Source organism: Bufo bufo, chromosome 10 (genome assembly GCF_905171765.1).
Source record: "Bufo bufo chromosome 10, aBufBuf1.1, whole genome shotgun sequence".
In the NCBI taxonomy this organism is placed as follows: domain Eukaryota; kingdom Metazoa; phylum Chordata; class Amphibia; order Anura; family Bufonidae; genus Bufo; species Bufo bufo.
This window is the reverse complement of record NC_053398.1, coordinates 95,707,498-95,735,273: the sequence shown is the minus strand read 5'-3', so window position 1 is coordinate 95,735,273 and position 27,776 is coordinate 95,707,498. Positions and strand designations below refer to the sequence as shown.

The 27,776-nt window shown below is 45.3% G+C and overlaps 1 protein-coding gene across 1 annotated transcript in view; it reads left to right on the top strand.

The window, feature by feature from the left end:
• Positions 1 to 27,127, top strand: part of LOC120980653 (serine/threonine-protein kinase D3-like) — a 138,024-nt gene extending 110,897 nt beyond the window's left edge. The window contains exons 12-19 of the mRNA XM_040409889.1: positions 2,945 to 2,973; positions 5,027 to 5,099; positions 5,375 to 5,481; positions 7,003 to 7,164; positions 7,697 to 7,795; positions 12,365 to 12,632; positions 15,272 to 15,357; positions 26,515 to 27,127. Of these exons, the coding sequence (XP_040265823.1) occupies positions 2,945 to 2,973; positions 5,027 to 5,099; positions 5,375 to 5,481; positions 7,003 to 7,164; positions 7,697 to 7,795; positions 12,365 to 12,632; positions 15,272 to 15,357; positions 26,515 to 26,694 (1,004 nt within the window). The 3' untranslated portion in view covers positions 26,695 to 27,127. The remainder of the gene's footprint in view (positions 1 to 2,944; positions 2,974 to 5,026; positions 5,100 to 5,374; positions 5,482 to 7,002; positions 7,165 to 7,696; positions 7,796 to 12,364; positions 12,633 to 15,271; positions 15,358 to 26,514) is intronic.
• Positions 27,128 to 27,776: the final 649 nt, after the last annotated feature.

Genomic DNA, 27,776 nt, shown 5'->3' with positions numbered 1-27,776 from the left:
TCATCTAACCCTTCTCCATTAGGCCCCTCTCCTGAGGGGCTGGCCGATCCGGATTCAGTCAGACAACGCCACGGCGGTGGCTTATATCAATCACCAAAGGGGAACCAGCAGTCAAGCCGTGAAGGAGGAGTCGGCCAAAATCCTGCAGTGGGCAGAAACTCATGTACCAGCTCTATCGGCAGTCTACATTCTGGGAGTGGAGAATTGGACGGCACATTTCCTCAGTCGGACGACCCTGGACCCAGGAGAGTGGTCTCTGCACCCGGAGGTGTTTGTCTCTGTGGGGGCCAACCGGAGGTGGACTTGATGGCATCCAGGCTCATCTGCAAACTCCCCACCTTTTTCTCTCGAAAAAGAGATCCCAGGCATGCGCCATAGACGCACTGGTGGCACCATGGGATGGGTTCTCTCTATTGTACGTATTCTCTGCTCTTCCTCTCCTGCCCAGAGTCCTGTGCAGGATCGGGATGGAGGGCATCCAGACGATTCTCATCGCTCCGGATTGGCCCCGTCGCGCGTAGTACACCGACATCCTGCTCCTTCTAGGAGACACGCTCAGAGTCGATCTTCTCTCTCAGGTTCCTGTCTTCCACCAGCATTTAGAGTCGCTACGTTTGACGGCGTGACTGTTGAAACCGCCATTCTAAAGCAGGAAAAGCCAGCGTCATCCAAAATTTATTATAGGACTTGGAGGTCTTTTTTGCGCTTTTGTGAGGAACGTAGCCTCCCTCCACTACGCTTCTCACCATCCTTCCCTTTCTGCATTCGGGTCTGGATTTGGGTCTGGCTCTTAGTTCTTTAAATGGACAGGTGTCGGCGCTGTCAATTTTTTCCCAGCGTCCGTTAGCAGGACAGGCCCCGGTTAAGACCTTTTACAAGGGGTGGCTCACACTGTCCCTCCGTAAAGCCCCCCTTTTGCCCTCTTGGAATCTTGTCCTCAGTTCCCTCCAATCTGCTCCTTTGGAGCCTCTAGTCGCTGTTTCCCTCTGTATTATTTCCTGGAAGGTTGCATTCCTGGGGGCAATCAAATCCATCTGGTGCATTTTGGAATTGGCAGCGCTTTCTTGTAAAGAGCCTTTTCTTGTTTTCCACCAAGATAAGGCAGTGCTTCACCGGTACCGTCTTTTCAGCCGAAGATAGTCTCTGCCTTTCACGTCAATGAAGACATTGTTCTCCCTTCGTTCAGCCCCTCTCCCTCACATCCTAGGGAGCGAACTCTCCATCAGCTGGATATAGTTCAGGCTCTGAGGATTTACCAGTCCATTCTAGTTCGTTCTGCCGTATGGACTCCCTATTCGTTGTTCCTGAAGGTCCCCGCAAAGGCTTGCCAGCCTCTAAAATGACGATGGCCAGGTGGATTCACTCGGCAATTGCTGAGGCATACAGCTCCCGGGGCAAGGCACCGCCCCTCAGTATCACGGCCCACTCGACCAGGGCAGTGGGCGCTTCCTGGGCTCGTTTCCACCATGCTTCCGCTTCACAGTTGTGTAAGGAAGCGACTGCGGAAGCAGTGTCTTAAGCTTCCGCGAGAACATTTTCCATGGGCTTGTGGTTCTTCCCTCCCCGTAGACTGCTTTGGAACGTCCCACGGTCCTGTGTTCCCCAATGATACGAGCGAGAAAATGAGATTTTTGTGAACTCACCTGTAAAATCTCTTTCTCGCTTAGTTCATTGGCGGACACAGCTCCCACCCATTGTTTTCTATATTGCCGCAGACGATAGTGGTTGGTTGCCGGTAGGATCCTCAGTTCTGGTTCGATCCTACTGGCATTAGTTGTGTTATGGGTTGCTTCATGTATGTTTTTTCTCCTACTCCTACTGCTTGGGCACAAACTGATACCTCCTCCCCTGCCGGCTATACCCCCTCCAGCCTGGAGAGAGCACAACACTTTTCAGCCTAGTGTAGCCTCCTAGTGGCAGCAGCAGCTATACCCACGATCCTGTGTCTCCCAATGAACTAAGCGAGAAAGAGATTTTACAGATGACTTCACAAAAATCTCGTTTTATTGTACGGCCAAATCACATGATTCAGAATTGAATTAAAAAAAATGTAAAACCCTAATAACACACCAAAACAAAGGAATTACTACTTAAGCATAAATTCCTGCCATGATAAAAGGATATGGTGTTTGGTACAAGGCAAATATTCAAATAATTTTGGTGTAATGTAACTGTCATATCATTTCATCTGTAGGAAAACATTATAAGGGTTAATTTATTATTTATTTAAGGCGGTCTTTGATATCTCTGCGTTGCCAGAGGATGCTCTTAAAGGGGTTCTACAGTTTGTTTTAACTGATGATCTATCCTCTGGATAGTTCATCAGCATCTGATCGGTGGGGGTCTGACACCCGGGAGCCCCACCGATCAGCTGTTTGAGAAGGTAGCGGCGCTCCAGCAGCGCCGCGGCCTTCTCACTGTTTACCGCAGGCCCAGTGACATCACGACTAGTATCAACTTGTCTGTGTAGGGCTAAGCTCCGTTCACTTGAATGGAGCTTAGCCCCGCCTAGCCAAGTTGATACTAGTTGTGACGTCACTGAGCCAGCTGCCCCCGCCGATCAGATCCTGATAATCTATCCAGTTAAAACAAACTGTAGAACCCCTGCACCCTAATTTATAACATGGTGCAGGCCTTGTTAAAAATTTGACGCTTCCTCCATCAGTCTATGTGCTTAGATTGAAATCTACTGACAGGAGGGCTGCATAAAAACACCATGTGTGACTAAATTTAGGCTCACAGGCATTTAAAAAGTCGCAACAAGAGGTCATGCGACCTTTTAACAAAAAAAACTGGAAAAGGCAGTCATGATAAATAACCCACATAAACTCCTGGAACATAATGCCAGTGTCATGTGGTTTTGTTAGTATATATTTTAGCAGTAAATACTTTGCATGTGCCTAGTTGGTATTGATTTTTCATGTATCTCCTTTTTTTTTTGTAGGAGCTTCTATTCAACCACAGCATAATTTGGTGAGTATATTGTATAATAACTACACAGTGTTTAGACATTTTCACTTCCTGTTGGCAGTTTATGGAATTATGGTTAAAGAGAACCTGTCACATTGAATGTGGTGTCTGACCACCAGCCAGCATTTAATAGGGCAGAAGGAGCTGAGCTGAGTGTCGCATAAGGCATTAGGCCTCTCCCTCTTCTTCCCCTCCCATCTCAAACATCACAGATCCAAGCCTGCTTGAAGCCCTACTGGACAAATCCCACTCTACGACACAGCATCATTGCTGACATCACGTCTACAGGGCAGGGTCCAGGAGAATGAACAGAACACTGCCCTCAGAGGCAAAGACATTGATGATGTTTTGTCCACAAGGCAGAGCCTTAGGCTGCGTTCACACGGGCGAGATTTCCGCGCGGGTGCAATGCGGTAGGTGAACGCATTGCACCCGCACTGAATCTGGACCCATTCATTTCAATGGGGCTGTTCAGATGAGCGATGATTTTCACGCATCACTTATGCGTTGCGTGAAAATCGCAGCATGCTCTATATTCTGCGTTTTTCACGCAACGCAGGCCCCATAGAAGTGAATGGGGTTGCGTGAAAATCGCATGCATCCGCAAGCAAGTGCGGATGCGGTGCGATTTTCACGCACGGTAGCTAGGTGACTGTCTATACACTGTATTATTTTCCCTTATAACATGGTTATAAGGGAAAATAATAGCATTCTGAAAACAGAATGCTTAGTAGGTGATCAGTTGAGGGTTAAAAAAAATAAAAAAAATTAACTCACCTTCTCCGTTTGTTCGCGTAAGTCCCGGTCTCTTCTTTACTTCTCAAAAGATGAACTATGGGCTAAAGGACCTTTGATGACGTAAGATCACATGCTCCAATCACATGGTCCATCACCGCGGTGATGGACCCTGTGATTGGAGCATGTGATCTGACGTCATCAAAGGTCCTTTAGCCCATAGTTCATCTTTTGAGAAGTAAAGAAGAGACCGGGACTTACGCGAACAAACGGAGAAGGTGAGTTAATTTTTTTTAACCCTCAACTGATCACCTACTAAGCATTCTGTTTTCAGAATGCTATTATTTTCCCTTATAACCATGTTATAAGGGAAAATAATAACATCTACACAACACCGAACCCAAACCTGAACTTCTGTGAAGAAGTTCGGGTCTGGGTACCACAGTCGGTTTTTTATCACGCGCGTGCAAAACACATTGCACACGCACGATAAAAACTGAACATCGGAACGCAATCGCAGTCAAAACTGACTGCAATTGCATTCCTACTCGCGCGGGTTTGCCGCAACACACTGGGACGCATCCGGAACTAATCCGGACACGCTCGTGTGAACCCAGCCTTACAATCCTCACCGCACCTCAGATGTAGACGTGAGGTCATTGGGAGAGGGAACCAACACAGTGGAAAATGTCATGTGACTGCGATGGAGTGCAGGAATACAAGGCATTACAGATAAATAATCTCTCTTGGTAAATTATGTTGTTGCCTGACAATTGACACTAAAAATTACAAAACCAGAATACCCCTTTTAAGCTGGATATACACATGTACTAGCTAATATCCAAGATAATTGGAAATCTAGCACCAGAATTTTGAAATGTAATGCAATATTTTTTATGCCATATTCGTTACATCCAGCTACTTAAGCCCTAAATCATAGCTGCTCAAAGCTTCTACTTGTTATCCTACAAGTGGCCTAAACAATTTTTTTTTATGCCAAAATGTTCCCATCATTGGAATATCTATAGAGGATAAACTGACAGCCAAAACGAGGCTCTTCTGGCATGGGAACAAAGATTGGGCATACTGAAGTCCAACATCTACCATTGGGGAAGTTTAGACACTCATACATTTTTCACAATATCTCAACTCATGTCTACCAATATAAGTTATCTTCCTTGGTATCTTGGTTATTTATGATTAACACAACATTACTGTTACTAGCACAGCCCTTCCTCTGCTACTATGATTCCTACGCTTTCATCAAACATTTTAGGGCTATACTTTACTATTTAAAGCAAATCTTTTTTTTGTATTTCAGGATATCAGTCATATGTATCAGATCTTCCCGGATGAAGTTCTAGGATCAGGACAATTTGGCATTGTCCATGGAGGTAAGAAATTTTGAGCATGTGATTTTGTGAAGAAAATAATTTTAGTCATTAAGTTTGGGGAAAGTTAAATACATTGTCAACACTTTAAATTGTTTATGAGAGTTCTACTGCCCGTCATGTAGTCATTATGGAGGTATCAGCAAATATACAGCTATAGTAGGATTATTTTTTACTGGTATATTATGGTGCATGTTTTCTTAAATAGAGATGTATAGTTACATTTAGTTATGTATTGGCCTTGCTTTTATATTGTTTCTTAACTTTTTTATTTTTAGGAAAGCATCGGAAAACTGGGAGAGATGTTGCAATAAAAATCATTGATAAGCTTAGATTTCCCAGCAGGCAAGAAAGTCAGCTAAGAAACGAGGTGGCCATACTGCAGGTATAAAGATTGCATAGATAAACCGCCATGTTACTGTCTAGTGATGAGCAGCATAGGCAATATTAGCCATAAATTCGCAAATTCTAGAATTCGTGATCTCCAGTCATTATTTCCTTGATTGTGAAAACCGTCAATTTAATATGCGCGTATTGCGCGCTCACTACAGACTCGGCTCACTTTTGCTACATTTTTCAAGCTGCTAGAAGTTTGCACAGCACAGTAATTCCTATCACACTACCTAACACCATGCACTGGAACCTATCAGCTACACTGACTATCTCCCACTAACTATTTGTATTATATATATATGACTTAACTATCTAATGTAATTGAATAAGGATCCAGATGACTCAGCAAAGCACAGAGCAAAGCAATGTCACTGCTGTCTCTCTCAGAACTGCAAAAAACAGCAGAAAATGGCTGCTGGGGAGTTTCTTATATAGTAAGGGGTAGGCAACTTTCCTATTGGTTGCTAGGGATGTTGCTAAGCTCAGACAAAGACATTGTAGCCTTCTCATTTGCACACAAGCAAGAAGCAGGAGGGTACTAATAAAAAAAAAAAATCTAGACTATTCGCGATTATGAAGTTATAGCACTATATTCTACATCTTCGCAAATTCTCGAAGTGCCAATATTCGCGATAAAAATTCTCGATTAGAATATTCACAATCAACACTATTACTGTCATGCATGAATAAATCTGTGTATCCTCTAATTGACACTGTTACCTTCCATAACCAATCCACAGTAGTACTGTAGTATAGTTTGTATATACTCAAATGATGAAAAAAATGCGACCAGTATGCCACCAGCAGACAGTACATGGGTTGGAAATGCCTAAAGAAAAAACATTGCCCCTAAACTGGGAGGAATTATAATCCTAGATAGCCACACCATCAAACGCTGAAATATCATGCTAGTCCAGTTTGGTCAAATAGGCCATCAGATTTGATCTGGTCCAAATAAATTTGTTTCAAATTGAAAGTGCCCCAATTGCCCTGAAATGTTGTGTATGACACTCGGTGGTCTCTTAGGACTGTATTCTAAGCAAAGTGACAATGACATATATGGCTATGGGTAAACAGATGGCAGCAGTGGTAACAAACACACTGCACTGTCGGATTTGGTCCAAAATGTATCCCTTTTTGGTGGAAGATGCCTTCTTCTCTGTCTTTTGAACTGTAAAATAGCAGCTGCCATTTTGTGTGGTTCGTTTTGGATGGATCTCAAAAAATTAAGATTCGTTGGAAACTGTAGAAAATGGGAAATTCTGTTTGATAGTATAGATTATCATATCTGATTGATGGTGGTTCAACACCTCGCACCCCCGCTCATCAGCAGTTTGTAGAGGCCTGTAAGCATAGCGACTTCTTTACTTCTTCATGTCCAGAGCATGGAAAACTGCATACTTTTGCATCCTCTACAGTTACAGCCCTGGTCCTATACCCACAAATGTAATTAATACCAGAAAGAGAATGCATAGTTGCCATACTTCATAGGAATACGTCTTATTTTCTTTAGAACTTGCGCTGCCCTGGTGTTGTTGACCTTGAAGCTATGTGTGAGACCCCTGAACGTATTTATGTAGTCATGGAAAAGCTACATGGTGATATGTTGGAAATGATCCTGTCCAGTGACAAAGGTAGACTTCCTGAAAGGATCACAAGGTTTATTGTGACTCAGGTAAGGTTTTTATTACAATTTTCTATATAAATTGTTATTCTAGTATCAGAACCGTAGTTGTTTAGGTAATAAACTTATAAACCAGCCCATTTTAATAAGAATATCTTAGTATTGTTTAGTATTACTTAGTATTAAATTTTCAATTTTTCATAAGGCTGGCTAAATTTGGAGAGCAATTAGAAAAGTGGGAGTTGGATACAAAAGGAAGTAGTTTAGGCCGGATTCATTATGAAGAATAGGAGGAAATGGTTCAAATTTTGGTGCAAATCTTCAGGCACTCATGAGCATAATTTCCTCACAGGTAGGCAAAAGTGAGCCAAATTTATTGTCTTTTTACAAATTGAACTGATGTCACTCCAAATAAAGCCAGTCTTTGTAAATATGGACCATTGGGCTATAAAGTGGAATAAAATATAAAACCATATACACAGTACAACATTCCTTATAAGCATATGTATAAATAAACATAAATGTGAAGTTCAGTAAAATGCCTCTAAAAAATATTACTCAAAATGCATTTTTTTTTTTATAGATATTGGTAGCTCTACGCCACCTTCACGCAAAGAATATAGTTCACTGTGATCTCAAACCGGAGAATGTTCTCTTAGTAACAGAAGATCCATTTCCACAGGTAAGAATATCAGCAAATAAAAAGGCTTGCTGAGTAACAGTTGTCATAGTGTGAATGCGTATGGTCTTGTGTATGAAGGTTCCTATATTAATCTGTCTTTGAAATCACCAACAAAGGAAGAAATGTATTTTTTCAAGACAATTTTCACTTTACAAGGGTTGGCCTCAGTGGTGTATTGCACAAACCGCTGAGACCAGTAATTGTGATGTGGTATACGGCACATCACTGCTGCAGCCAAAACAATATGTCCTGGCTGCAGCCTAGTGCAGAGGAAGAAGTGGTAGCGCTGGATTGAAGGAGGCTTGGTATGGTTAGCTTTGTTATTGTTTTAACAGCCTCCACACAGTTTTTCACCCTGCTCTCTGCCAATCAGCTCTTCAACAATAGCTCCAGCACTGGAAGCAGACAGCTTCATCTACTTTGTCTATGACGGAGCTCGTCACTGCACCTCTGCTCCCATTAATTTTCTGAAGATACAATCCCTATAAAAATATATCACAACTTTTGAAGACAATACTATGAAAATGAATATGTCGAAATTACAGTATGGGGAAGAGAGCACTACTTCACTTTCTTAAAAACAGAATGAAATTAAGGATGCATTCACACATAGTTTGAAGTGGAGTTTTTCTGCACTTGTGACAAGTTTCCCCTGCCTTTTTTGCTGGAAAAACACCAGCTCCAGATGTTAGATGAAATGCAGGACTCATGAGTGTTTTTTTTTGCGCCTGGAGGGTTTGTTAATTAGGAGGCATTTTTGTCTTTCTTGCTTCTTTTAAAAAATGTAGCATGCATCCCCATCTAGGGGAAATAGGGGAAAAAACATCACAAAGAAAATGCTAGACTCACGCTGTGCAAAATACACCATTAAAAAAATCGACAGCATTAGGCTGCATTCAGACGTCCGTGGTGTGTTGCGGACCCGCAAATTGCAGGTCCGCAACACACCAGCCCGGCACCCCCATAGAAATGCCTATTCTTGTCCGCAAGCTGCGGACAAGAATAGGACATGCTCTATCTTTTTGCGGAGCTGCGGACCCAAAGATCGGGGCCGCGCACCGCAAATGCGGATGCGGACAGCACACTGTGTGCTGTCCGCATCCATTCCGTCCCCATAGAGAATGAATGGGTCCGCACCCGTTCCGCAAAATTGCGGAACGGATGCGGACCCATTTTGCGGACGTGTGAATGGAGCCTTAGGCTAGTTTCACGTCTGCGTTTGTAAGTCAGAGGGACAGCATGCCGGAATTCACTTTATCCAGTATAGCCGGATAGGGCCGCACACCACGAGCTCACCTATGACTACAATGGGATCCGGCGGTATTCTGGACGGTTTCCGGCATGAGTACTGGGTTTCGGCCAGACAGAAAACATCAATGGGATCCGGCAGTGAATGGCAGCATCTAGCTATACTGGATATAATGACATCTGGTGAGCAGTTCCTCTTTAAAAATGCAGATATGAAAGTAGCCTTAGGCTAGGTGCACACATAGGTTTTGGCAATTTTTTTTAGAAGCAAAACACTGCAGTCAAGCTAAAAAAAAAAGGCTTGTAAAAATACATGAATTTGTGAATGCACCCCAAAGGATACTTGATTTTCGACCACACATTTCCCTGTGGAATGTGGTTGTACTGCAGATAATCAATACAACTGAATGAGGGAGAAACAATTGTGACCAGTGTTGGGGTCCGGCGACACGATCTGGTGTCCTGATTTGGATTTGGAAGCCAAAACCGGGAGTGAACTAAAAAAAAGAGGAAAAGTCATATTTGTCCTTTATACTTTCTCTCCTTTTATGACCCACTTCTGATTTTGTCTTCCAAATCTGCATGCAGAAACCTGACCGTCTGGCCATACCCTTGTAGACTGATGCAAACAAGCACCAATTGCGTGTTTATCATAGATTGTGACTTGTGATGGTACTGTGAGAACTGTGCCGTCATCACAGATATTGTTTTCTATTAAAAGTTTTACACTTGTTTTTTTTCTGATTGAAGTCAATATTTTGTACTCAGAACTACATTGTACTGCACCACATGTTTACACCTGACTAAGGCTACTGTCACATCTGTGTTTTTAAGGCTACTTTCACACTTGCGGCAGCAGGATCCGGCAGGCTGTTCCGATGGGGGAACAGTCTTCGGGATCCGTGCTAATGCTAGCCCACCGTGCCACCGGAAGTCCACTACAGCCCTATTCACTATAATGGGGGCAGCCAGAGGTCCGGTCGCAGCACAGCACACAAGCCGAGAGGTGGCTGGACAAAAAAACGTAGCATGCTGTAGTTTTTGCCCGGCCGCCTCTCGACGTGTTTGCCGTGCTGCAGCTGGACCTCCGGACCACCCCATTATATTGAATGGGGCCAGAGCGGACTTCCGGCGGCACGGTGGGCTAACGTTACAACGGATCCTGCATGCTGCTGTTTTCTTTCAGTCATGAGATGCGGAGCAAGACGGATCTGTCATGACCCACAATGCAAGTCAATGGGGACGGATACGTTTAACTCTGATACTATGTGACGCAATAGAAAACTGATCCGTCCCCTATTGACTTTCAATGGAGTTCATGACGGATCCGTATGTTAAAGATAATACAACCGGATCCATTCATAACGGATGCGGATGGTTGTATTATCAGTAACGAAAGTGTTTTTGCTGAATGCTGCCAGATCCAGCAAAAACGCTAGTGTGAAAGTAGCCTAAGGCTACTCGCCAAACTTATCGACAGACTATAAAGCACCTGATGTACCTGAACAGAATGTTCTTTAGGCATGGCTGACTGCTTTGTGTTCATATACCTTTTTTCAACAGTATGGAAAGTTGACTACATTTTCCAGTATAAGGGCATTATGTATTGTATGTACTGTACAGTGCGTGTATCTCTCTTTCTGCATACATCAGCCATTATATCCATTTGCTTACTTCAGCCATTATATCCATTTGCAGGTATTACACCTGCCGATTTTTCAGCAGATGATCGTTAACGAGCGTTCGTAGTAACCCTAGTTAGCGATCATCTGGTAGTGTAATACTGCCACCAATTGCCCGATGAATGAGCAAACGCTAGTTCATTGGGCAATTCAAATCTTTTGACATGTTAAAAAATCTTCGTTTTCATGCGCCATATTGTGGTGTCTAATCAAAGTGCTGCCAGCAAACAATGATTCAGTATAGGGAAGAGTGATGGCATAACGATCGCTCCTCCCTATACTCCTCTTCTTTGTACTTACCCCTCTTACTGTGAGAGAAGGAAGGGGTAGAGCAGAGCGCTCAGGTACTATTTGCCTTTCTTGTTCCTTATCTCCTTGTTTGGACCTGGAGTATGGATAGCACGATTGTATACTGTATATCTATACATATGTCTATGAAGTTATGATTATATAGTAATAACATGTAAAAGCGATTGTTGTTGTAATATGCGTCTTCGTTACTTATTTTTCTGGGTTCACGTGTTTTCCTATAATTTTTATTTCGAGCAATATATGAAAGAAATGTGTTGGAAAATAATTTATCTTTACTGAATAAATGATCAGATCAATGAAAACGGCAGTTATGTTTCCAAAAGTAAAAGTATGCACTTGGGGAGAAGAAAGTCTTTCTATCGTATTGGCAGTTCTTGCTTTATCAAGGCCACAGAAGAGAACTATTTAGGATACCTGATTCTTTACAGCTTCAAAATGAGTCAGTGTGGCCAACAGGGAAAGCAAGTATAGCTAAAGGTATAACCGGTAGAAAGGGCGAGACTGTGATGACCACATCAAGAATTCTGTGCTCAGTTCTGGAAACCTCACCTTTTAAGAATAAAAGTCAACAAGAAAGAATTAAAGAACTTAAGGGTCATTTATTAAGACCGGCATTTTAGACGCCGTTCTTAATAAAGCCTCTGTGCATGTGGTGGATCGTCGAAATTACAGCTTCCTAGCTGTCTTACATTTAGACCATTTTCTATTCCTAAACCAGGCGTAGAAAAGGATGAGTGAGATGGACCTACTGGCCAGTCTCCATCTCCGCCCATGCAATGCCGACTATTTTAGACCTGGCGTGAGTGGGGAGAAGTCACAGATTGCGGCGCAACTAACCATCGGTGCCTGAAATACACCTAATATAGGCATATTTCAGTCTAATAAATGACCCCCTTAATTTGTACAGCCTTGAGTAAAGAAGGGAATGGGGCAACATGATCAAAACTACAGTGGGTTCAATAAGAAACTAAATGCAACAACAATGGGACACAATCGGAAATTCGTTGGAGGAAATATCAGAAGCAATGTCTGAAAATATAATTTTACTGATAAGAGTAGATGCTTGGAACAAATGCCATCAGATGTGGTTGGAAAGTCTACAGTAAGTGACGTTAAACATGCCTGGTAAAAACACAGATCTATCCTGAGAGAAAACTAAAAAGGAAATACTATAAAGGCAGACTAGATGGACCAGGTTGTCTTTTTCTGCCACCATCTTCTATGTTTCTATTTTTCTGCCTGGTGTATCAACAAGAACACTAGTTCATCTTTATTCTTATTGATTTTATATAGCTTAACTGTATTCTTCCGTGTGCTTACAATCCAGGTAAAACTTTGTGACTTTGGCTTTGCTCGCATCATTGGTGAAAAGTCTTTCAGAAGGTCTGTTGTTGGGACTCCTGCATATCTGGCCCCTGAAGTTTTGAGGAACATTGGTTACAATCGGTCACTAGATATGTGGTCTGTTGGAGTGATCATCTATGTCAGCCTTAGTGGTACCTTTCCCTTTAACGAAGATGAAGATATTAATGATCAGATACGGAATGCAGCATTTATGTATCCTAAGAACCCGTGGAATGAAATTTCAAATGATGGTAAAATTCTGATTTACAGTTGTTACAAAGATAACGTTAAAGCAAACAATCCCAGATTCGTCACGGATTAGTCTAAAGGCTTTATTAGATCAGCCGATTGTTGGGCATATCATCGCTGACAAACGTTCGTAGGAACACTCTATAACGATGATCTGCCTGTGTAATACTGCCGCTGATGAATGAGCAAACACTTCATCTGGCAAGCGCAATCTTTCAGCAGGTTTAAAAATCATCGCTTGCCGGCAGCAGATCGCAGATGAGGACGGCGATGACATTAGCGATCATTCTTCCCCATGCTGTGGAGGGCATCTCTGCATGTAATAGCAGCAATCTCCTCCACTGACTAGCATGAAATTGTAGGGAAGGAACTCCTCCCCAACAATCATTTGCTACATCCCTAGGAATAATACAGCCCTTACACTGACCATGAACTTTTTGCTGACCCTCAGACAAATGCACATTGGGCTAAGCATGAATGTGTTTGAATGGGGGAGGTGTATAGCAGCAGCTTAGGTCCCCTTAGGACAAAAGGATTAGACATGTTGAAATCCAACATACTTGACTATTTCTCCTCCCAACATCTGCCTTTAGGGGAAAGTCAGTACACTGCCATACATATGTATGGTGTAGTTTTGTTATAGAAAATATCACGTCTTGGTATTGCCTCACATGTTACTAAACAAGTTAATGTTAAAATTAAATGTTAAGTCATAGGAGAATGTGTCATGACTGCACAACCTTCAAGAAGATGCAACATAGGGCTTTTTTTTTTACTTTTTGAGGTTACTTATGCAAAAATGTTTTCAACATTTTGCATTTTTACACAACTCACTCTATTTCTGAAAAGTGGGAAAGTGGATTTGGTTAACCTTGTTAATTAAGGCACCTTCACATGCAGCATATTTTTTTGCAAAAGTTTTTTGCATCTGAAAATCAGTTCCAATCATCTGAATGGGGCTTGTGGAAATCCATGTGCTTCCTACCAAAACAGCCCCATTCAGATGAATGGAAGTGATTTCCAATGGCAGAAATTTTCTGTAACAAAATCTTCTGTGTGCAAAGGCACACTACATTTCGATGCAGATTTATCATGGTGACGATTTTCGTAGCTATTTATAGCTAAACGTTAAAGAGAAGTTAAGCCAGGAAGCAAGGTTTATTCTAATTAGGATAAATAATCCCACTTTTGGAAATAAAAAACATGCTGTCCTCATAGAGACCGTTCATACAGAAGTGAAAATACTGTCATACTGCCTCAGAAAATAATTGTAATGATTTCCTCAGATTAAGGGCTCTTTCACACTTGCGTTGTCCGGATCCGTCGTGCACTCCATTTGCCGGAGGTGCCCGCCGGATCCGGAAAAACGCAAGTGAACTGAAAGCATTTGAAGACGGATCAGTCTTCAAAATGCGTTCAGTGTTACTATGGCAGCCAGGACGCTATTAAAGTCCTGGTTGCCATAGTAGTAGTGGGGAGCGGGGGAGCAGTATACTTACCGTCCGTGCGGCTCCCGGGGTGCTCCAGAATGACGTCAGAGCGCCCCATGCGCATGGATGACGTGATCCATGTGATCACGTCACCCATGCGCGTGGGGTGCACTGACGTCACTCTGGAGCGCCCGGGGAGCCGCACGGACGGTAAGTATACTGCTCCCTCGCTCCCCACTACACTTTACCATGGCTGCCAGGACTTTAGCGTCCTTGCAGCCATGGTAACCATTCAGAAAAAGCCAAACGTCGGATCCGGCAATGCGCCGAAACAACGTTTAGCTTAACGCCGGATCCGGATTAATGCCTTTCAATGGGCATTAATTCCGGATCCGGCCTTGCGGCAAGTGTTCAGGATTTTTGGCCGGAGCAAAAAGCGCAGCATGCTGCGGTATTTTCTCCAGCCAAAAAACGTTCCGGTCCGGAACTGAAGACATCCTGATGCATCCTGAACGGATTTCTCTCCATTCAGAATGCATTAGGATAAAACTGATCAGGATTCTTCCGGCATAGAGCCCCGACGACGGAATTCTATGCCGGAAGAAAAGAACGCAAGTGTGAAAGAGCCCTAAGTGCTCATGCACACGACCATATGCCCTCCGAGACATACGGTCCGTGAGCGGACCATATGTCCCGGAGCAGCATACATCGTGTGCACGGGAGCGCACAGCATCATAGGTTACTATGATACTGTGCGCATCTGGCCGCTTGCAGGACTATTGTCCTGCACTCATATGATCATATGAGTGCGGGACAATAGCCCCCGCGGGCGGCCTAATGCGCACAGTATCATAGTATTCTATGATGCTGTGCGCACGATGTATGCCGCTCCGGGACATATGGCCCGCTCACGGACCGTATGTCTCAGAGGGCATACAGTCGTGTGCATGAGCCCTAAAAGTCACATTTGCTATCTGAAATATAACTTAATGGGCCTCATTTATCAAAATTGCTTAAGAGTAAAACAGTTTTAGTGGCCCAATCAGAACTCGTCGTTCATTTTTTCAGAGCTCTTTCAGAAAAAAAACCTGAGCACTGATTGGTTGCTATGGACAACTGAGACAGTTTTACCGTTAGGCAGTTTTGATACATGGGGTCATACAGTATAGAACATTTACATTGTCTCAGTGATGCTTTTTTTCTCTCCCTAGCAATTGCCCTTATTAGCAGTTTGTTGCAAGTACAAATCAGAAGACGATTCAGTGTGGACAAGGCGCTTAGTCACCCATGGATGCAGGTACAATAACTTTTTTCTGGGTTATTCTTGTAAATATAAAGACAGGGACCTAATGGAGGCAGCTGAGTGTAGGTCAAAATTAGTGTTGAGCGGAGCGCGCTTCAGATGCTTCATCCGAAGTTGCTTTGTTCAAAACTTCGGAATAAGGGTCCATTCACACGTCCGTAGTGTATTGTGGATCCGCAATACACCCGGCCGGCACCCCCCCCCATAGAACTGCCTATTCTTGTCTGCAATTGCGGACAAGAATAGGACATGTTCTATTTTTTTGCGGAGTCGCGGCCCGGAAGTTCGGGGCCGAAGCCCGGAAGTTCAGGGCCGCGCTCCGGAAATGCGGATTCGGAGAGCACATAGTGTGCTCTCTGCATCCCGTTCTGCCCCATTGAGAATGAATTGGTCCGCACCCGTTCCCAATATTGCGGAACGGATGCGGACCCATTTGCGGACATGTGAATGGACCCTAATAATGCACGGAGATCCGTCGCTGTACAGTATTAGAATGTATGGGCTCCGATGAACCAAAGTAAGTTATTCACGAAGATGCATGTGACTTTGTTGAATAACTTCGGTAGTTGATCTTTAAAGTGGAAAACCACTTTAAAACTTGAAACCGAACTTTGCTTCGGTTCCAAAGTACTAGTCTGAACTGAAGCAGAGTTTAGTTTCAAGTTTTAAAATCAATTACCGAAGTTATTCAACGAAGTCACACGCGACTTTGCGAATAACTCACTTTGGCTCATCCGAGCCCATACATTCTAACTTTGTATGGAGACGGATCTCCGTACAGTAGTATTCCGAAGTTTTCAATGAAGCCACTTCGGATGAAGTATCTGGAGCTCGCTTCGCTCAACACTAGTCAGAACGATTGACAGGTTGTGCATGGAAAAATGCTTGATTGAGGCGGAGGTAAAAGAAACCCTGTATTTGTGACTTTTTAAATTATACTGCAAATTGGTGTTTGTATGCTGCCCATGCCATTTTCCAAAAACAAGCCTCGGTAGATTTGGGTTTAGGACTGTCGGAGGAGGTACCTAATTTATGATGGCCTGTACCACACCATAAATTAAGGGTATCCTTAAGGGTAAGGATAAATTAAGGGTATCCTTCGGCAGTGCAGGAAATATCAAGAACTGCGTACCACACGCCAGTTTTGATAAATCCCCCTTTTTTTTTCCAATCTCAGAAAATTATTTTAGATTAATTGGGGTAGAAGGAAAGGGAAATTGAATATAATGTAAAGGAGTGCTTAATGCTATGGTCTGTTACCACTTGGTGGTACTAGTGCATTGGGAATTGTGAAAGCTGGTATTACCTGAACTGAGGTGCTCAAAAATATCCTATGTTGTTGGTTGATGGAATTTAAAATGTTTTAAAAATGTTTCATTTTAAAGTAACTGTTATTTATAATGTATTTCTGTATGTTCTTGTTAATATAAAATAATAAATTAAAACGCAAAAACGGCAGTGATTTTTCAGTGTCACACAGGGTGTCAAATATTTTCCATTAATAGAATGTCAACACTTGTAGTTCATACCATGAGAGACTGATATATGTGCCTAAGACAATCACTGCTTCTCAAGGGCGTAATAATCTGGGTCAAAGGGGGAGGGGGGCGCCTCTCGTTCATCCAAAGTCTATGAAGGCGCACTCTAGGGCAGTAGGAGTTTTAAAGCAATTTAAAGCACTCGCAAAAAAAAACAAAAAACTTGCCATCCACTCTCCCTTTTGTAAGTGAGCAATTATATATATTTATTTGTTTAACAAACTAATATAGCGATTTATTATGCATTTTAGTCTCAATTACTTTTGGCAGGTCAATCATGTGACCCCTAATGAGACCTGCTGGAACGCACAGAATCTACCGTGTCGACATGATGTCAGTTATTCTATCCAATCCTTAGAGACTGACATCGTTATAGGAATATATAGAGAAACTGAGTTCCTGTGCACACAGATGCTGTAGGATCCAACGAGTCTCATCGAGGGTCACATGCTCTAATTGACAAAGTTAATAGAGGCTGAAAATGCAACCATAAATTAAAACGAAAGATTGTTAAACAAAATTTGTGTATACCAGTAGTGATGGACGAACATCAGCCGGGATTGTTCGTGAACGCGAATGCGTGTTTTTGATCAAATGTTTATTTTATTTTAGGCCACTGGAGTGTACAGGCTCCAAAAATTAGGCATTCACCTGACAAACGAACTTGTGATTATGTGGCATTCACCTGACAGAAAAGGCCTTTTATGCCGCTGTATATACATAAGACAAGGACCATTCTTTGTTCTGTGTTGTGGCGAATATGTGTGGGCTGGCATGAGGAAATTCAATTACACATGGTCGTCATAGGTGTTGAATTCCTCAGAGATCCATGCCTCATTCATTTTTAGAAATGTGAGGTAGTCGACACTGTCGTGCGCTAGGCAAGAGCGCTTATCGGTCACTATCCCCCCTGCTGCGCTGAATGTCCTTTTGGACAGGACACTCGAGTAGGGGCAAGCCAAGAGTTCCATGGCAATTTGTGCCAACTCTGGCCACAGGTCAAGCCTGCACACCCAGTAGTCCAGGGGTTCCTCGCTTCTCAGAGCATCCACATCGGCCGTTAATCCGATATAGTCGAACACCTGTCGGTCTATTCGTTCCCTTAGTCTGAATCTTGAGGGTGGCTGTCGATGGGTTGGCTACAAGAATGATCTCATATCCAAAGTGACCAACACATCTTCAAACCGCCCTCTTTTTGCAGGCGCGGTAGGAATGGTACCCGCACCTGTTTTGCTGTGGGTGGAAATTCCTCTGCCAGCGCCCGCAACAGCAGAATGCAGCATCTCTCGCAGCAAGGCCTGGAAATGCTGCATTCTGACAGCCTTCTGTGATGCTGGTAACATGTCCGCCATTTTCTGTTTGTACAGGGGGTCTAAGTACGTTGCCACCCAGTATTGGTCCTTGGCCTTTATGCTTTTTATACTGGAGCATGAAGGCTCCCATTTACACTAAATTGGAAGCGGTGTAGCATTTGCAACTTCCTCATCTTCCTGCTCCTGCTCCTCGGCGGCTTGATCAATGACATGACGCAATGCACGCTCCAGAAAGAAGGCGATGTCACTGATGGCACCCTGGCTGCGACTAACCAGTTTTGTGATCTCATCAAATGGCCGCAGAAGTCTCCATGCGTCGCGCATGAGCAGCCACTGGCGCGGTAAAAAAGAAACCAAGCTCCCCAGAACCTGTCCTGCTGCAGTGTTCATACAGGTAGTCATTAATGGCACGTTGCTGCTGGAGCAGCCTTTCAAGCATATACAAGGTGGAGTTCCAGTGCGTCGGGCTGTCACAAATCAAACGTCTGACAGGCAAGTGGTGTCGCCGCTGAACGTCAGCAAGGCGAGCCATGGCCATGTAAGATCTTCTAAAATGGCCAGAGATTGTCCTGGCCTGCTGCAAGACGTCCTGGACCCTGGGGTATTTGGCAATGAATCGCTGCACAACTATGTTTAGGACGTGTGCCATGCATGGCACGTGTGTCATTTTGCCCTGTTTCAGCGTGCTCAGCAGATTGGCACCGCTGTCGCACACCACTTTACCAATTCTTAAATTGAGCAAGGTCAGCCACTAATCGGCCTGTGACTACAGAGCTGAAACCGGTGTGGCTCTTGGCTTCCAGGCACAACAGCCGCAGCACAGCATGGCAATGTCTCACCTGGGACGTTGAATAGGTTCTGGGGAGCTTGGGGGGTGCAGCGGAAGAGGCGGTAGCAATGGAAATGGAGGAGTCAGCCGAGGAGGAGATGGAGGATGGAGTAGGAGTAGGAGAATAAGGGGCAGACCTGCATGCAATTTGTGGCGGTAACACCAAATCCGCACAGGAGCCACGGGTTACATGCTTGACGGCCCTCTAGCATTCCCTGCCCGTGTATGCTAGACCACGTGTCTGTGGTCAGATGTATCTTGGCACCGACTTGCCGCTGAACGTGGTCATATAGCTCTGGGATGCCCTTCTGAGAGAAATATTTCCTTCCGGCGAACTTTCATTGCGGTGTGCCAATGGGCGCAATTTTATTTAAAAGCCTCTGAGTCCACCAGTTTATATGGCAGTAGTTGGCGGGCTAGCAGTTCCTACAAGATAGCGGTCGTTGGGCAAGATCCGGCGTCATCAACTTTTTACGCTCGAACATTTGGGCCTCTGAAGGCTGCCTTCTGCCAGATGAACGCGACGACGTCATGATGGAAGTTGGAGTGGAGGACAAATGGGAGGAGAGAGGAGAAGGAGAAGAGGCAGGACGTGGTGTGTCGGGAGTGTGGCTTTGTGGGTTCTGATGGCGTTGCTCCCACTGTGCTCGGTGATAGGAGGCCAGGGGCCTTCTTAAGGCAGTCGTCCCTAGGTGAGTGTTGGGCTTACTGCGACAGCACAGGCTGCAGATGGCAACACTATTGTCAGCAGATGACACGTTAAACAAAAACCACACTGTGGAGCCATGTGTCGGCGCCCTGGGAGCTCCAGGAGTGACCGTGCATGGTTGATGGCTCGGTCCAGATACATTTGCAGTCTGCTTTTTTCCTCCTGTGCCCTGCGAGCTCTGCCTGCTTCTCCTTCTCCCTCTCTGCTGCTCCGTCTCTCCCTTTGAACGCCCCTCCTCTTCCTCTCTTGTGGGCACCCACGTGACATCCATCGACACGTCATCATCGTCACCTTCCCCACCACTGACATTTGAGATCTCGGAGTAGGCAGCAACAGCGGGGACCTCCCTCCTTGGGCTGATCTGGGTACTATTGTCAGACCGCTGGGTGGCGGCCGTTGCTACCTCCTCTAACTCATCCGATGTCAAGAATGGCTGCGAATCGGTAAGGTCTGGGAATGGATGGGAAAATAATTCCTCTGACTCGAGCAGAGGGGCTATGGTGGTGGTGGTGTCTTTGGGGGTGCACACAGTAGAGAGTGAGGAGGGTGCAGATACAGACGATGAGGAGGGTGCAGAAGCGTAAGGGTGAGTGAGCCACTCAACCAACTCTGGTGCGCCCTTTGAAGTAATCACACGCGCCTTCTCCAACTTCCCACTTAGGCTCCGGCCTAGGGCACTTGCCCGACCCCTGCCACCCCTGCGGAACGGCCTGCCTCTTCCTCTGTCTGTCATTTTCAAAATGACCCTGTGCCTAATTCCCTAGAGAAGAGCAGTATTTGTGGAAGCAGGTATATCGCAGGCCTCAATAAATATTTGGTGGAAACAGGTATATCAAACCCCTAAATCAGTATTTTGTGGAAGCAGGTATATCAAACCCCTTAATCAATATTTTGTGGAAGCAGGTATATCGCAGCCCTCAATTAGTATTTTGTGGAAGCAGGTATATCAAACACCTTAATCAGTATTTTGTGGAAACAGGTATATCGAACCCCTTAATCAGTATTTTGTGAAAGCAGGTATATTGCAGCCCTCAATCAATATTTGGTGGAAGCAGGTATATCAAACCTCTTAATCAGTATTTTGTGGAAGCAGGTATATCACAGCCCTCAATCAATATTTGGTGGAAGCAGGTATATCGAACCCCTTAAAGGGGTTTTCTCATCTCAGACAATGGGGGCATATCGCTAGGATATGCCCCCATTGCCTTATAGGTCGCTGCTTTGGCGACCTCTTCCTCCTCCTCTGCCTTCGCCTTGTGCTTCCACTGTGCCCCCGCTGTCAGGTGGGAATGCTATCATCAGCGTGCGCTTGTAGTCGCGCATCTTCCGATCAGTAACAGATGTTTTCACTAAATTTAGTTCCCTGTCAGCAATGCAGAGCAGGGGTTCATTCACGGCAAAAGGGGGTACATGTCACCCAGCAATACAACAGAGAATTTGGAGAGATTTAGGCCCCTGTCACCCAGGCACAGCAGGGGTTCATTCTCGGCAAAAGGGGGTTCATGTCACCCAGCAATACAATAGAGGATTTTGAGAGCTTTAGGCACCTGTCAGCAATGCAGAGCAGGGGTTCATTCACGGCAAAAGAGGGTACATGTCACCCAGCAATAGAACAGAGGATTTTGAGAGATTTAGGCCCCTGCCACCCAGGCACAGCAGGGGTTCATTCACGGCAAAAGGGGGTTCATGTCACCCAGCAATACAACAGAGGATTTTGAGAGATTTAGGCCCCTGTCACCCAGGCACAGCAGGGGTTTGTATACGCCAAAAATGGTAAAATGTCACCCGACAATTGAAAATAAGATTTTTTTCAATTTAGGGCACTAAAATTGCCACTTTTTAAAATTAAAATGGCTCTAAAATAGTCCTTGAAAAGGCTAGAGGGATGTAAAAGGCAGTAAAATGTGCTTAAGAGCATGGCAACTGCTCTGCAAACAAATGTGGATAGGGAAATAACTTAAAATGAAATAAAATAACTAAAAATTACAAATTATTAACCTGCAACTCAGAGAAGGAGGTGGATATGGAGTCGGAGGTTGAGGAGGCGGTGAATGTGGTGTTGTAGGTGGAGGCAGCAATGGAGGAGGAGGTAGCCAACAATGTTTTTTTTAATTTTTTATTGGGTAGGTAGCCCCCAAAATATTGGGACAAATAAAAAAAAAAAGAAAACAAAGAATCATTGCACTTGACTAGAGTACAAGAATGTATGTTTGATGGTGGTATAAATGTCTATTCTGCACAAGGTACAGACAAGTCTTGTGGGATCCAAGCCTGGTTCATTTTAATGAACGTGAGCTTGTCCACGTTGGCTGTGGACAGGCGGCTGCGTCTGTCTGTAATAACTCCTCCTGCCGTGCTAAATACACGTTCGGAGAGTACACTGGCTGCAGGGCAGGCCAGCACCTCCAAGGCATACAGGGCAAGCTCTGGCCATGTGGACAATTTGGAGACCCAGAAGTTGAATGGGGCAGAACCATCAGTCAGTACGTGTAGTTGTGTGGACAGGTACTGTTCCACCATGTTGTTCAAATGCTGCCTCCTGCTAACACGCTCCATATCAGCAGTTGGGGCCGGTTGTTACGGCGATGTGACAAAGCTTTTCCACATGTCGGCCATGCTAACCCTGCCTTTTGAGGTGCTGGCACTGACACAGCTGCGTTGGCGACCTCTTCCTCCTCCCCTTGCCTTGTGCTTCCATTTGTCCCCCGGCGTCAGTCGGGAATGCTCTCAGGAGCGCGTCGACCTGTAGTCGTGCATCTTCCGATCACGCTCGAGTAAGGGAATTAAGGACGGCACATTGTCTTTGTAACGGGGATCCAGCAGGTTGGCCACCCAGTAGTCAGCACACGTTAAAATGTGGGCAACTCTGCAGTCACTGCGCAGGCACTGCAGCATGTAGTCGCTCATGTGTGCCAGGCTGCCCAGAGGTAAGGACAGAGCCTGTCCTCTGTGGTAGGCGTATCGTCTGCATCCTCCGTATCCCCCCAGCCACGCACCAGTGATAGACCCGAGCTGCGTTGGATGCCACCCCGCTGTGAACATGCTTCATCCCCATCCTCCTCCTCGTCCTCCAGTAGTGGGCCCTGGCTGGCCAAATTTGTACCTGGCCTCTGCTGTTGCAAAAATCCTCTTTCTGAGCCACTTCTAAAAGACTGGCCTGAGAGTGTTAGAGATGATCCCTCTTCCTCCTCGTCGTCCTGGGCCACATCCTCTTCCATCATCGCCCTAAGTGTTTTCTCAAGGAGACATAGAAGTGGTATTGTAACGCTGATAACGGCGTCATCGCCACTGGTCATGTTGGTGGAGTACTCGAAACAGCGCAACAGGGCACACAGGTCTCTCCTGGAGGCCCAGTCATTGGTGGTGAAGTGGTGCTGTTCCGCACTGCGACTCACCCGTGCGTGCTGCAGCTGAAACTCCACTATGGCCTGCTGCTGCTCGCACAGTCTCTCCAGCATGTGCAAGGTGGAGTTCCACCTGGTGGGCACGTCGCATATGAGGCGGTGGGCGGGAAGGCTGAAGTTACGCTGCAGCGCTGACAGGCGAGCAGCAGCTGGGTGAGAACGCTGAAAGCGCGCACAGACGGCCCGCACTTTATGCAGCAGCTCAGACATGTCGGGGTAGTTGTGAATGAATTTCTGCACCACCAAATTCAGCACATGCGCCAGGCAAGGGATGTGCGTCAAACCGGCTAGTCCCAGAGCTGCAACGAGATTTCGCCCATTATCGCACACCACCAGGCCGGGCTTGAGGCCCACTGGCAGCATCCACTCGTCGGTCTGTTGTTCTATACCCCGCCACAACTCCTGCGCAGTGTGGGGCCTGTCCCCCAAACGCATCAGTTTCAGAACGGCCTGCTGACGTTTACCCCTGGCTGTGCTGAAGTTGGTGGTGAAGGTCTGTCGCTGACCGGATGAGGAGGTGTAAGAAGAGGAGGAGGAAACCGAGTAGGAAGAGGAGGCAACAGGAGGCAAAGAATGATGCCCTGCGATCCTTGGCGGCGGAAGTACGTGCGCCAAACAGCTCTCCGCCTGGGGCCCAGCCGCCACTACATTTACCCAGTGTGCAGTTAGGGAGATATAGAGTCCCTGGCTGTGCTTACTGGTCCACGTATCTGTGGTTAGGTGTACCTTGCCACAGATGGCGTTGCGCAGTGCACACTTGATTTTATCCGATACTTGGTTGTGCAGAGAGGGCACGGCTCTCCTGGAGAAGTAGTGGCGGCTGGGAACGACATACTGTGGGACAGCAAGCGACATGAGCTGTTTGAAGCTGTCCGTCTCCACCAGCCTGAATGACATCATTTCAAAGGCCAGCAGTTTAGAAATGCTGGCATTCAGGGCCAGGGATCGAGTGTGGCTAGTTGGGAATTTACGCTTTCTCTCAAAGGTTTGTGAGATGGAGAGCTGAACGCTTCCGTGTGACATGGTGGAAATGCTTGGTGACGAAGGTGGTGTTGTTGGTGGCACATCCTCTGTTTGCTGGGCGGCAGATGCCAACGTTCCTCCAGAGGCGGAGGAAGAGGCCGAGGCAGCAGCAGAAGAGGGAGCAGGAGGGGCCTGAGCCCTTTCTTGGTTTTGAAGGTGCTTAGTCCACTGCAGCCCGTGTCTCGCATGTAGATGCCTGGTCATGCAGGTTCTGCTAAAGTTCAGAACGTTAATGCCTCGCTTCAGGCTCTGATGGCACAGCGTGCAAACCACTCGGGACTTGTCGTCAGCACATTGTGTGAAGAAGTGCCATGCCAGGGAACTCCTTGAAGTTGCCTTTGGTGTGCTCGGTCCCTGGTGACGGTGGCCAGTAGCAGGCGAACTGTTTTGGCGACGGCTGCTCTGCTTTTGCACCCTGCTCCCGCTTTTGCTACGCTGTTGACTCGGTCTCACCACTGCCTCTTCCTCCGAACTCTGAAAGTCAGTGGCACGACCTTCATTCCATGTGGGGTCTAGGACCTCATTGTCCCCTGCATCGTCTTCCACCCAGTCTTCCTCCCTGACCTCCTTTTCGGTCTGCACACTGCAGAAAGACGCAGCAGTTGGCACCTGTGTTTCGGAGACGTGCTGAGGTGGTATTCCCATGTCCTCATCAGGAAACATAAGTGATTGTGCATCAGTGCATTCTATGTCTTCCACCCCTGGGGAAGGGCTAGGTGGATGCCCTTGGGAAACCCTGCCAGCAGAGTCTTCAAACAGCATAAGAGACTGCTGCATGACTTGAGGCTCAGACAGGTTCCCCGATATGCACGGGGGTGATGTGACAGACTGATGGGCATGGGTTTCAGGCGCCACCTGTGTGCTTTCTGCAGAGGACTCGGTGGGAGATCATGTGAACATGCTGGATCCACTGTCGGCCACTTAATTGACTAGCGCCTGTACTTGCTCAGGCCTTACCATCCTTAGAACGGCATTAGGCCCGACCAAATATTGCTGTAGATTCTGGCGGCTACTGGGACCTGAGGTAGTAGGTTCAGTAGGACGTGTAGCTGTGGCAGAACGGCCACGTCCTCTCCCTGCACCAGAGGCTCCACCAACACCACCACCACGACCATGACAGCATCCCATATTAGATGTTTGCCTCATAGTTAGCATTTACAAAGCAAAGTAAAAGTGGTTAAGTCTGTTAAAAAAAATTAACCACCAATAAAAACCCTGATGTAGGGTATTGCACTAAATATTATTATTTTTTAACTCTATATGACAGCGGTATTTATGGCCTAAATGTGACACTCACTTATGCACGTCTTATCCCAGTTGTGCAGTATATCAGAGGCTTTTTCACCCTAATAACCAAACAGGCGTATTTCTGGCCTAAATGTGACAATCACTTATGCACGTGTAATCAGAGATGTGCAGTATATCAGAGGGTTTTTTCACCCCAGTATGCCAAAGCAGGATTTCTGGCCTTAATGTGACAATCACTTATGCACGTGTAATCAGAGATGTGCAGTATATCAGAGGGGTTTTTCACCCCAGTAAGAAAAAAGCTGTATTTCTGGCCTTAAGGTGACAATCACTAATGCACGTGTAATCAGAGATGTGCAGTATATCAGAGGGTTTTTTCACCCCAGTATGCCAAAGCAGGATTTCTGGCCTTAATGTGACAATCACTTATGCACGTGTAATCACAGATGTGCAGTATATCAGAGGGTTTTTTCACCCCAGTAAGAAAAAAGCTGTATTTCTGGCCTTAAAGTGACACTGACAGGCCCTATAAACATATTTAGTTATTCCTATGCAGTCATAGATCTATTAAAGTGTATTCCAATGATATAAGAGTACCCCCTGTCCGCATTGTAAACTATGTAAAAACAACTTTATATTGATCTGTCAATCACATTTCTTTATGCCCAAGGGGCGTTTTTTCTCCTACCTTCTTGCCCAGCCGTGCCTTAACTGTCGCTTCCTAGCTCATTATTATTAACTGCGCTGGGCGGCTCTTACATTCCCCGATCCTGTCAGTTGCCGCGCATATCCGATAGATACTTATGGGCATCGGCCTCAATCGGACCATCTGCGCATGCGCCGGCACCCTGGCACCCTCCCAAGCCTGTAATTGAATCCAGTGCTGATCGTCGAGGGTGTAGGGAGGCGATTGATAGGCCATCAATATAAAAATCCTGGAATATCACTGTTAAGTTATTTTCTAAGTTCTCAGTCAATTTCACCATTATTCCAAAATCAGGGGTTATGAAATGTACTATCCAAAGACAAGGAAAGGAAACTCACTTTACTTAGCTTCATTGTTAAATCATGTATAATTTTATTTCAGGATTTTCAAACTTGGTTGGACCTCCGGGAGTTAGAGACCAAAGTTGGGCAAAGATACATTACTCATGAGAGTGATGATGCACGCTGGCAGCGATTTGCAGAGGAATGTGGTATTGAATACCCTCAACATTTTGTCATGGGTCCCCGGTATGATGAAACCGAAGAGGAAGATGAAGAATAAAGGCTTACAGGATCTGTGATGGTGAATACTGTTTATTGGTCAAGTGAAAGACTTGAACGCTTTTTTGTTTTTTATTTTGTGTCATACCCAGTGGCCTGAAGGGTTAATGACGATGAGGGACATTGAGCTTTATTGGACAGTAAGAGTATATTTCTGATTATATATAAAATTATATTTGTAACCATAACATACAGATATTCATTAAAACAAGAAACATATTTTCATTTGCATCCACATTCTTGAATGAATTGTACGGCTAAATACTTTCACTGCAAACTAAGACAAAGCTAAACCATAGCTTTTATTTAATGTATTAGGCTACTTTCACACTAGCGTTTTAGTTTTACGGTACTGAGTTCCGTCATAGGGGCTCAATACCGGAAAAAACACTTCAGTTTTGTCCCCATTCATTATCAATGGGGACAAAACTGAACTGAACTGAACAGAACAGAATCCTCCAAAATGCATTTCGTTTAGTTTATTTGCGTTCCCATACCGGAGAGCAAACCGCAACATATTGTAGTTTGCTTTCCATCCTGGAATGCAGAGCAAGACGGATCCGGCATAAACCCTAATGCAAGTCAATGGGGACAGATCCGTTTTCTCTGCCACAATAGAAAACAGATCCGTCCTCCATTGACTTTCAATGGAGTTCATGACGGATCCGTCTTGGCAATGTTAAAGATAATACAATTGGATCCATTCATAAAGGATGCATATGGATGTATTAATCAGTAATGTAAGCTGTAAGAAGGTACAAGGAATCATCGTGGATGATATGTATGTGTCACCGAGGTTCCTGGCCTCGGTGGAGTAAGAGCCAGTTTTCATGTATCAACAGCAGTTGCTGTGTGAAACCTTGCTATCTAGACTGGCTGTAAATAGCTGATCCAGGACGGCTCTTACTGGGAGTAGTCAAAGTGCTGGGTGGGTGACTACTCCCCACAGTCCAGGCTGGGATTTGACAGGCCTATAAAAAACTGCCAGCAGTGTCAGGTGGGTGGATTACTCCTCTCTGCCACTGAAGCTGCGTGAAACTCTGCTGAGATCTGAGGCCTGTGTGTGGGCTGAAAGCTGAAGAC